This window comes from Oncorhynchus masou, chromosome 33, assembly GCF_036934945.1.
Source record: "Oncorhynchus masou masou isolate Uvic2021 chromosome 33, UVic_Omas_1.1, whole genome shotgun sequence".
NCBI classification, from domain to species: domain Eukaryota; kingdom Metazoa; phylum Chordata; class Actinopteri; order Salmoniformes; family Salmonidae; genus Oncorhynchus; species Oncorhynchus masou.
The window spans coordinates 20,347,037-20,359,375 of NC_088244.1; the positions used below are offsets into that span (position 1 = coordinate 20,347,037).

At 43.1% G+C, this 12,339-nt stretch overlaps 1 protein-coding gene across 1 annotated transcript in view; it reads left to right on the top strand.

The window, feature by feature from the left end:
- Positions 1-3,512: 3,512 nt before the first annotated feature.
- Positions 3,513-12,339, top strand: part of LOC135527532 (dysbindin-like) — a 33,470-nt gene continuing 24,643 nt past the window's right edge. The window contains exon 1 of the mRNA XM_064956032.1: positions 3,513-3,566. Coding sequence (XP_064812104.1) covers positions 3,518-3,566 — 49 coding nt within the window. The 5' untranslated portion in view covers positions 3,513-3,517. The remainder of the gene's footprint in view (positions 3,567-12,339) is intronic.

The window sequence follows — 12,339 nt, forward strand, 5'->3', positions numbered from 1 at the left end:
GGATGTGTACGCCGAGGAACTTAAAACTTTCCACCTCCTTCACTGCTGTCCTGTCGATGTGGGTAGGTGGGTGCTCCCTCTGCTGTTTCCTGAAGTCCACAATCATCTCCTTTGTTTTGTTGACGTTCAGTGAGAGGTTGTTTCCTGACACCACACTCCGAGTGCCCTTACCTCCTCCATATTGGCTGTCTCGTTGTTGTTGGTAATCAAGAATACATATACTTATATAAAAAATTGAAACTGAAATATTTATTCAACATCAGAGTACTTAACTGGTTTAGGGAGAGAGGTAGTGAGCTTCCTGTAAGTGATACCATTTTCCATTTTAAAACATTGCTGCTTAATATACATTAGCAACAAGGTCATCAGCAAGCTGCACCACGTCACTTTTTCCCTCAAGAGCTACATATTATGTACAACTCTGGAGGAATGAGAGATGCAGAATGTGTGCATCCAAAGCTACATGTATTATGTACAACTCTGGAGAAATGAGAGAATGTGTGCGCTTAGAAGGTCAGGGCTTGTTACATGTTGATGCACAGCCTGTCCTGTACTCTGTCATTCAGTGTCAGATAAGTCTAAATAATCCTCGCTGCATTACCTTTCCTTCCCACCATGCACATGAACAGAAGAGTGAACCAAAGATGAGGATGATATTTAGTTAATCTTAGGAGACAATTAACCCCCTAGAGTCGATTGACGCACCAGTGCCTCAATCTAAGTTACGCAACAAATCAATCCCCATCAAAATCCGCCAATTCGTTTTTTTTTTACATCCGATGCATCTCAATCAACCCCATCCACCAGTGTCTCACTTCCGCATCTGCGGTGAAAGGTGGCAGAGCTAGAGCGATGTATGCTCTACGACCCACACAAGTATCATGGGACTCATCTGAAGGTAACCGGTAATGATGAAAAAAAAGTATGAAAGTAGTTTTGTGCCTACCCAAAAAAAGGGTTAAACATGAGTAAAAATATATTAACAGTACCAGTCAAAAGTTTGGACACACCTACTCATTCAAGGGTTTTCTTTATTTTCACATATTTTATTTTTCATTGTAGAATAATAGTGAAGACATCCAAAATATGAAATAACACATATGAAATCACGAAGTAAACAAAAATGTGTTAAACAAATCAAAATATATTTTATATTTGAGATTCTTCTAAGTAGCCCCCCTTTGCCTTGATGACAGCTTTGCACTTTCTTGCCATTTTCACAACCAGCTTCACGAGGAATACTTTTCCAACAGTCTTGAAAGAGTTCCGATTATATAATGAGCACTTGTTGGCTGCTTTTCCTTCACTCTGCGGTCCAACTCATCCCAAAACAAGTGTATTGAGATTGGGTGATTGTAGAGGCCATGTCAACATATGCACTCCCTTAGTCAAATAGCCCTTACACAGCCTGGAGGTGTGTTGGGTCATTGTCATGTTGAAAAACAAATGATAGTCCCACTAAGCACAAACCAGATGGGATGGCGTATCGCTGCAGAATGCTGTGGTAGACATGCTGGTTAAGTGTGCCCTAAATTCTACATAAATCACAGACAGTGTCACCAGCAAAGCACCCCCAAACCATCACACTTCCTCCTCCATGCTTCGTGGTGGGAACCACACATGCGGATATCATCTGTTCACCTACTCTGCATCTCACAAAGACGTTGAAACCCAAAATCTCAAATTCGGACTCGTCAGACCAAATGACGGATTTCCACTGGTCTAATGTCCATTGCACATGTTTCTTAGCCAAAGCAAGTCTGTTCATCTTATGAGGGTCCTTTAATAGTAGTTTCTTTGAGGCAATTCGACCATGAAGGCCTGATTCATCCAGTCTCCTTTGAACAGTTGATGTTGAGATGTGTCTGTTACTTGAACTCTGTGAAGCATTTATTTGGGCTGCAATCTAATGAACTTATCCTCTGCAGCAGAGGTAACTCTGGGTCTTCCTTTACTGTGGTGGTCCTCATGAGAGTCAGTGTCATCATAGCGCTTGATGGTTTTTGCGACTGCACTTGAAAGTTCTTCAGATTTTCCGCATTGACTGAAATTCATGTCTTAAAGTAATGATGGACTGTCGTTTCTCTTTGCTTATTTGAGCTATTCTTTCCATAATATGGACTTAGACTTTTACCAAATAGGGCTATCTTCTGTATACCACTCCTACCTTGTCACAACACAACTGATTGGCGCAAACGCATTAAGAAGGAAATCAATTCCGCAAAATAACTTTTAACAAGGCACACCTGTTAATTGAAATGCATTCCGGGTGACTACCTCTTGAAGCTGGTTGAGAGAATGCCAAGAGTGTGCATAGCTGTCATCAAAGACAAAGGGTGGCTACTTTGAAGAATCTCAAATGTAAAATATATTTTGATTTGTTTAACACCTTTTTGGTTACTACATGATTCCATAAGTGTTATTTCATAATTGTGATGTCTAAACTATTATTTTACAATGTAGAAAATAGTACAAATAAATAAAAATCCTAGAATGAGTAGGGGTGTCCAGACTTTTGACTGGTACTGTATATATTTTTGACTGTCCTTTTTGCCATTTATGATATTAAATGTGTTTCTATGGGCTTCAATAGTAAAGGTCAAAACCAATATTTCATCAAATATTTTTTAAATATATTTTTTATACCAAAATTACCATCTTAAAACAATCCCATGTGAGCTTAGCACCCCCACTCCCCCCAATGGCTTAGACTCTAAAGAATGAAAGTGTCTCTTCTTTATTTTTTATATTTTTTATTGACATCCACTTAAATTTTCCTTCAAGAGTTGCTGAATATTTTCCTCATATTTACTATTTGTCAGATACAAAGCTTCTGTTTTTTTCACCCTGTCCCTTAGATAATTACAGATCTATATTTTTATACAGAGTAGGGGTTTTACTTATCCTGGTACGTTCCTCCACATTATGTAAGAAGCACTGCTCCACCTTATCCTATCACATGCTGTCCCCTCTGTGGGTGTCCACTTGGTACAGGCCGCACTGCCTTAACCCACACTCTCTCCCTCTGTTCCTAAGCTGCAGCTCTGCACCGCTCTGCACTACCCTACCAGATTTGAGAGAGAGAGAGAGCCGCAAGAAAGAGAGAGAGATAAAGACAAATATAAAGAGAGATAAAGAGAGAGTGTGATAAAGAGAGAAATATATAAAGAGATAAAGAGAGAGAGAGAGCTGCTGAAAGAAAGAGTAGCAAAAGAGGACGGAGAGAGGGAACTACAAAGCCAAATCAGGTGAGAGAGTAAAAAAGACAGGACAGACAAGAGGAGAACAGAAGGAGTGTTTTCCTGTGAGGCCTATCTCAATGTTCTTGTTTTTTAAGCATTCTCAACAGATCTAGAGACGAGATGACCAGGCTTTACACACCGCAGTGTCCTGTCCTGGAACTCTGACAGGAGTGGACACACACTCATACACGCACTCCCTCTCTCGCACACATACCTGCATACACAGAGGGTAGACATTCTCCATCACTGTCTGCAACCCCCCCCTCGATTGGACCATGTCCACGTCCTCGTCTGGATCGACCAACCACAACAAGCGTCAGTCATGTGAGTAACTCACTTCATGTTGCCGGTCTCTACCAGCTCTGAAAGTAATTTAAAGTGGTAGTAGTTATACCTAATAGACTGGAGGGAGTTCATCACAATGGTGCATTTATATTCAATTATGTAAACAATTATGTCTACCACTGTCCTGTAAATTCCCCAAACTTACGGTAAGCATATCATTTCTGGCCAATAAGTTAATAATTATGCTTTAATTGTGATCCTAATCATACTGTAAATCAAATAGATTTTTTAAAATCATTTTAGGATATTAGGCTTCAGTAGGACAGTCATATTACACTGTAACGGTCTTTGGATAACTTTCCATGTCTAATTAATAGCTGTCTGTCCTTCTTTCTGTACTGTAGATTGGTTTAAACTGATACATACTGTACTAAAGAAATGGATACTGAGATTAGTCCGAAAATAAGATACATATATATTTAGTATTCCACAATAGGCTTGTGTGCGACTGCCCAACCATGGAAATCCCTTTCCTAAAGCTCCTGACGAACAGTTATTGTGCTGACATTGCTTCCAGAGGCAGATTGGAACATGTTAATGAATGTTGAAACCGAGGACAGACGATTTTTATGTGCAATATGCTTCAGCACTCAGCGGTCCCTTTATGTGAGATTGTGTGGCCTGCCACTTTGCAGCTGAGCCATTGTTGCTCCTAGACGTTTCCACTTCACAATAAGAGGACTTACAGTTGACCAGAGCAGCTCTAGCACGGCAGAAATTTGACGAAGTGACTTGTTGGAAAGGTGGCATCCTATGACGGTGTCACATTGAAAGTCACTGAGCTCTTCAGTACGGGCCATTCTACTGCCAATGTTTGACTATAGAGATTGCATAGCAATGTGTTCAATTTTATACACCTGTCAGCAACGGGTGTGGCTGAATTAGCTGAATCCACTAATTTGAAGGGGGTGTCCACATACTTTTGCCCATGTAGTTACAACCCTAGTGTAGATGATTGAATATCTACTTGAAGGAGTTGGTGGTCTGACATCAGCAACAGTCAGTTGAATTAATCCTGTGGTAGATTGTAACAGTCTCTGGTTGGCAAGATGTTCTCAGGTCTCTCACAGTATGGTGTATGGTCTAACAGGTGTATGTCTCTCCAAGACAACACCATGTCCATACCTCCCTACATAATATGAGTTGATCAAGCAGGATCTGATAGGTGTGAGAGATTTGTTGAAAACCTATCCATTGTTTTTAGATCTACCAAATGTGGCAATGGGTAGAGGGGCACAGGGTTCATATGGAACCAGACAGTACAGTCTGGGCACCTCACGTTAACCCTTCCACAGCCAGTCCACAGCTGAACTATGCATCTTAAGATACTCAGACATATTGTCAACCTACCAAACAACATGACAAACAAAATAAGAGTCTTCAGTGGGTCTGTTATTGGCTGCCTTACTGTTATCCACAAGGGGGGTGTCTCAGTTTGGATGTATGTACAGTTTGGATGTATGTACAGTTTGGATGTATGTACAGTTTGGATGTATGTACAGTAGGCTACACACCACAGGAGACTGCTGATGGCTCAAAACAATGTCTGGAATGCAGTGAACGGAATGGTATCAAACACATGTGTTTGATACCATTCCATTTATTCCTTTCCAACGATTACTATGAGCCTGTCTTCCCTAATTAACCAGACACCAGCCGCCTGAGCTACACACATAGTAAGGGGTTAACACTCTAACACCATTATTTCACTAAGCCAGAAAAGGACTGCCTAACTGACTTAGACTAGACACGCTATAACATACCTCCTCCATCTAAGCTATAGGAAGAAGTGTCTGGTTTAGCTACCGGCTTAGCATGCTAACACTAATCTGTAGAAGGTGTCAAATGTAGCCAAATTTGGTAAGCAAGCTAAATCCTCGAAAATAATACTGTTTTGATTGTGTCATGAAGACAGTAGATTAAGTGTGAGTGGATAATGGTGTAGTCATTCTGCCAATAGGCCTAAGTGATATCATTTGCAATAAGCTAAATGTTAGCTAACAAAACCTAAGATGTGTTTGAAATGTGTTTGAGTGTTGGGCTGGGAATGGGGGTATGTGTGAGTTTATTTGGCACCAGACCGTTTCATCCCTGGAGGTTTAGCATCTCTATTCTAAGTGTCTGTGAAGGTTATGGAGACCGAGTTAGAGACCTGCTCTGATTGAACTAAATGTGCAGCCTTGGGAAGGGATGAAGGTCAAACATTTACCCCTCACTGAAGTGCTTTAATGGCTCTGGGAATACAGGTCTACAGGATTAGCCCATGGTCATAGAGTGGACCTCCCTCTTCTGACTAAGGGAGAAGAGAAATGGAAGAATCAGAGAGATGGACAAAGAGATTAGCTAGAAGGATGATGGATAACCGATCTCATCCAGTACTCTATTACCACTAAGCCTGAATGTATACTGACAGGTCTTCATAGCCCCATGATATATGTGTCTCACATAATGGCTTAGGGCGGGAGCAGTGTGTATTTGAAGTGCCCTAATGGTGATGGTGGTTGGGGGAAGGGCAAAAGTAGCGCTGACCATTATCGCTCTACTCTACTGTATGAGTGTTGTGCTAATGATACGACCATGTGAAGGAATAGTTAACAGGCCATTATGGTGCTGCAGTGAGCAATCATGTATCCCTATTCAGACTGCTGTGGCTGAGGGGAGTGGGAGAGAGAGAGAGAGGGATTGGGTCTGTAAATAATGACAGTAATAATGAGAGATAGGTCAGCTAGAAACCGTAAAGAGGTGGGGTAGACTATCACTGCACCCCCAAGGGGAGAGGATTGGGTGTGAGCCAGAGAATCTCTACTCCCTCTCTTTCTCTTTCTCTTTCTCTTTCTCTCTCTCTCAAACACACACACACACACACGGTTTGCTACTGCTTGGCCCTCACAAGATATGGTCAGGGAGAAAGGAAGAGGAAGAGGAAGAGGAAGAGGAAGAGGAAGAGGAAGCGGAAGAGGAAGCGGAAGAGAAGAGAAGAGAAGAGAAGAGAAGAGAGAAGAGAGAAGAGAGAAGAGAAGAGAAGAGAAGAGAAGAGAAGAGAAGAGAAGAGAAGAGAAGAGAAGAGAAGAGAAAGGTCAGATCACGGATGGGTAACCATGGGGATGAGGGATAATCATGTGGTCCAGCTCCCCCAGTCAGTCTCCCCACTCCCCCAGTCCCTTTAACCACTACCTCCCCCCTCATCCCCCTCTCTTCTCTCTCTGCCTCTTCGCCTTCTCCTCTACATGCTGGGAAGAAATTCTTGGAGAGATTAATCTGCTACACAGAAAAATAGAGAGGAAAATGAATGCATCTCTAAAGGAAACCTATTAGTTTTTTGACCCGCAGAGTTCGTGCAGCAAATCAAAGTCTTTCATTGTGTAGCTCGCCTCAGGGTTTTTGGTTGTATACTATTCAGTTCTACTTGGTCCTATTCTGTTCTACTTGACCCTATTCAGTTCTACTTGGTCCTATTCAGTTCTACTTGGTCCTATTCAGTTTCACTTGGTTCTTTATGTTAAATAGATGATCTTCTGTAATGAAATAACAAAAAATACACTCAGTGTACAAAACATTGCGGATACCTGCTCTTTCCATGACATATACTGACCAGGTGAATTCAGATGAAGGCTATGATTCCTTATTGATGTCACCTTTTAAATCCACTTCAGTCAGTGTAGATGAAGGGGAGGAGAGAATTGAGACATGGATTGTGTATTTTTTCCATTTAGAGGGTGAATGGGCAAGATAAAATATTTAAGTGCCTTTGAACAGAATTTGGTAGTAGGTGCCAGGAGCACCTGTTTGTGTGAAAAACTGCAACGCTGCTAGGTTTTTCATGCTCAACAGTTTCCAGTGCGTATTAAGAATGGTCCACCACCCAAAGGACAGCCAGCCAACTTGACGTATCTGTGGGAAGCATTGGAGTCAACATGGGCCAGCATCCCTGTGGAAAGCTTTTGATACCTGTTTTGTACACTCAGTGTATATAACATTGTAAAACTGTAAATATAAAAAATGACTGAATATCTAGTCTTCTTTTGGTTGACCTCGATATACACAATGGCATTAAAATACATGAAATCAAGTGCTATTGGGGTAAACACTCAAACACAGCTCACAGCTCAAAGCCTTTACAATGAAGGACAAAAACATCAGACATAAAGTACACTAAGGCACAGACACTTGGGTTGCGTAACATCACTGTCCCTTTTATTTTACTGACAAGCACACACACACACACACACACACACACACACACACACACACACACACACACACACACACACACACACACACACACACACACACACACACACACACACACACACACACACACACACACACACACACACACACACACACACACAGCATGTGTATGGGTCCACCACCCAAAGGACATCCAATCAACTTGACTTAACTGTGGGAAGCATTGGAGTCAGCATAGGCCAGCATCCCTGTGGAAGGCTTTCAATACCTTATAGAGTCCATGCCCCTACTCAATATTAGGAATCTGTTCTTAATATTTTGTACACTCGCTGAATATAACATTGAATAAGAATTTGTTAATAACTGACTTGCCTAGTTAAATAAAGGTAAAACAAAAAAAATGGATCACTGTAAAACCTAGAGGGCTTGTCTATGCATTATGTCAGTGACGGGGGGCTTGTCTATGCATTATGTCAGTGACGGGGGGCTTGTCTATGCATTATGTCAGTGACGGAGGACTTGTCTATGCATTATGTCAGTGACGGAGGGCTTGTCTATGCATTATGTCAGTGACGGGGGGCTTGTCTATGCATTATGTCAGTGACGGAGGGCTTGTCTATGCATTATGTCAGTGACGGAGGGCATGTCTATGCATTATGTCAGTGACGGAGGGCTTGTCTATGCATTATGTCATTGACGGAGGGCTTGTCTATGCATTATGTCAGTGACGGAGGGCTTGTCTATGCATTATGTCAGTGACGGAGGACTTGTCTATGCATTATGTCAGTGACGGAGGGCTTGTCTATGCATTATGTCAGTGACGGAGGGCTTGTCTATGCATTATGTCAGTGACGGAGGGCTTGTCTATGCATTATGTCAGTGACGGAGGGCTTGTCTATGCATTATGTCAGTGACGGAGGACTTGTCTATGCATTATGTCAGTGACGGAGGGCTTGTCTATGCATTATGTCAGTGACGGAGGGCTTGTCTATGCATTATGTCAGTGACGGAGGGCTTGTCTATGCATTATGTCAGTGACGGAGGGCTTGTCTATGCATTATGTCAGTGACGGAGGGCTTGTCTATGCATTATGTCAGTGATGGAGGGCTTTAAGGTAATTATGGACCAGTATGGTTGAGACAGAAGGAAGAGGACTTGAGGTGGCAGAGGTCTTGCTGTGGATCAGAAGTATTGTGGAATGGCGGAGAGTAACTCATTGGATCAAATCAATGCCAGCTTTGTGGATGGCTTAAGTTGGGGTAATGGCCTACTACTCCGGCCTGTACAAGCAGTTGAGGCGTTCTGTGATGTTATGTCTCCAAGGTCGTTTCATAGGATGATGAGAGCTTGAAACTGAGTCACAATAGCTTGTCTGGAGAGGAGGCTAACACAGAAAAGTGTCTTTGACATGCTCTAGTTACTGAACAGGTCCTTGCCAGTATGTGTTGGTCATACATTGGTCTGTGGAGAGAGATAGAGCAGGAACAGGGGGGAGAAAGAGAGAGGGGGAAGACAGAGAGAGGGGGAAGACAGAGAGAGAGAAAGAGAGAGAGGGAGAGAGAGATGGAGGGAGAGAAAGAGAGAGGGAGAAGAGAGAGAGAAAGAGAGAGGGGGAAGACAGAGAGAGGGAGAGAGAGATAGAGGGAGAGAAAGAGAGAGGGAGAAGAGAGAGAGGGAGAGAGATGGAGGGAGAGAAAGAGAGAGGGGGAAGAGAGAGAGGGAGAGAGAGATGGAGGGAGAGAAAGAGAGAGGGAGAAGAGAGAGAGGGAGAGAAAGAGAGATGGAGGGAGAGAAAGAGAGAGGGAGAAGAGAGAGAGGGAGAGAGAGGGGTAAGACAGAGAGAGGGAGAGAAAGAGAGAGAGCTCTGCTATCAGACTGCTGATCTGCTGCTGGCTATTGTTTTGCCATCAGAGCCAGAACTATGTTAAGACTGCTGGCCTTGCTGCTAGTGACATTATTCTATGTTGCTGTAGTCTTAGACGTTACTATTTTATGACCAGTAATGTCATACAAAATCTAATCAAATCAAATTGTTTTGGTCACATACACATGGTTAGCAGGTATTAATGTGAGTGTAGTGAAATGCTTGTGCTTCTAGTTTCGAAAATGGAGTAATATCGATCAAATAATTTAACAAATTCACAACGACTACCTTATACACACAATGTAAAGGAATGAGTAGGTCTATGTCCATATAAATATATGGATGAGCGAAGGCCGTGCAGCATAGGTGAGATACAGTAGATGGTATAGAATATAGTATATACATATTAGATGAGTAATATAATATGTAAACATTATTAAAGTAGCGTTATTTAAAGTAACTAGCGATACCTTTATTAAGTAAAGTTATTAAAGTGGCCAGAGATTTGAGTCTGTATGTTGGCAGCAGCCTCTCTATGTTAGTGATGGCTGTTTAACAGTCTGATGGCCTTGAGATAGAAGCTGTTTTTCAGTCTCTCGGTCCCAGCTTTGATGCACCTGTACTGACCTCACCTTCTGGATGATAACCGGGCAAACAGGCAGTGGCTCGGGTGGTTGTTGTCCTTGATGATCTTTTTGGCCTTCCTGTGATATCGGGTGCTGTAGGTGTCCTGAAGGGCAGGTAGTTTGCCCCCAGTGATGCGTTGTGCAGACCGCACTACCCTCTGGAGATCCTTGCGGTTGAGGGAGGTGCAGTTGCTGTAGCAGGTGGTGATACACCCCGCCAGGATGCATCTGTAAAGGTTTGTGAGTGTTTTAGGAGACAAGACACATTTATTCAGCCTCCTGAGGTTGAAGAGGTGCTGGTTCGCTTTCTTCACCACGCTGTCTGTGTGGGTGGAACATTTCAGTTTGTCAGTGATGTGTACGCTGAGGAACTTAAAACTTTTCACCTTCTCCACTACTGTCCTGTTGATGTGGATGGGGGGGGGTTCTCCCTCTGCTGTTTCCTGAAGTCCACGATCATCTCCTTGTTTTGCTGACATTGAGTGAGAGGTTGTTTTTCTGACACCACACTCCAAGGGCCCTCACCTCCTCCTTGTAGGCCGTCTCGTCGTTGTTGTTAATCAAGCCTACCACTGTAGTGTCATCTGCAAACTTGATGATTGAGTTGGAAGTGTGCATGGCCAAGCAGTCATGGGTAACAGGGAGTACAAGAGGGCTGAGAATGCACCCTTGTGGGGCCCCAGTGTTGAGGATCAGCGGGATGTTGTTTCCGACCTTCACCACCTGGGGGTGGCCGTCAGAAAGGACCCAGTTGCACAGGGCGGGGTCGAGACCAAGGGTCTCAAGCTTAATGACGAGTTTGGAGGGTACTATGGTGTTTAATAGAACATAGAACAATAGAACATACCAAGATGGCATAGCAGTCAGACATCCTTTGTCCTTATCTTGTCGTGTCCCGTGTATATATATACTTACATCTTTCTTTGCATATCTTTTATATATTTTCTTTTACAAAAACTCAACTTCAAAACACTCTCCTGCAACCCGCCTCACCAAAAAAAAGTATTATTTACCTCAAATCTGAATTCAACAATAGCCAGAAGCTAGCCAGAAGCTAACCAGAAGCTAGCCAGAAGCTAACCAGTTTACTGGCTAACGTTAGTATTCAGCTAACCACGGTGTGTGGTCATCAGCTATCCTTTAGCTCGAAAACCTATCGGCAGTTTTGTACAACGCGACTCAGACCAGAACATACCGGACCTATTTTTCTCTCCATATCCCTGGATATCAACCGCAAGCTGCTATCTCTCTGACTATTGGCTTACTTCGATCCCGGAGCAAACATAAATTATTCCGGAGCTAGCCAGCTGAAGAGTTCCATCAGCTCTAATGGGCTACAATCACATATCTGGACCTGTTTAACTGCCGATGCGGAGCCCCACCGGGCCTTCATGACTTGACTACCAACGTTATCTGCCCGAGGGAGTTATCCACCTGGCACATACGTCGCTACGTTACCTGAACATCCATCTGCGGCCCGCTAATCGTTAGCTGTCTTATCGGCTGCTATCTGAATAGGTCTATCGGACAATTTTTCTTGGGTCACTATAACTATATCTATTTTGCCATTTGGATTGATCCCCTCTACCACACGGAACCCCACTAATCTACCGACGGAAACGCACGAGGTGGCTAAAAACAGTCCTCCATCCTATGCTAGCTTGCTACCGATGGCCTGGCTAGCTGTCTGAATCGCCGTGACCCCAACCAACCTCACTAATCACTGGACCCTTATGAACACTTGACTAAGCATGCCTCTCCTTAATGTCAATATGCCTTGTCCATTGCTGTTCTGGTTAGTGTTTATTAGCCTAGTGGTTAGAGCGTTGGACTAGAAACCTAAAGGTTGCAAGTTCAAACCCCCGAGCTGACAAGGTACAAATCTGTCGTTCTGCCCCTGAACAGGCAGTTAACCCACTGTTAGTTCCACCACCCACATATGCGATGACATCACCTGGTTTCAATGATGTTTCTAGAGACAATATCTCTCTCATCATCACTCAATACCTAGGTTTACCTCCACTGTATTCACATCCTACCATACCTTTGTCTGTACATTATACCTTGAAGC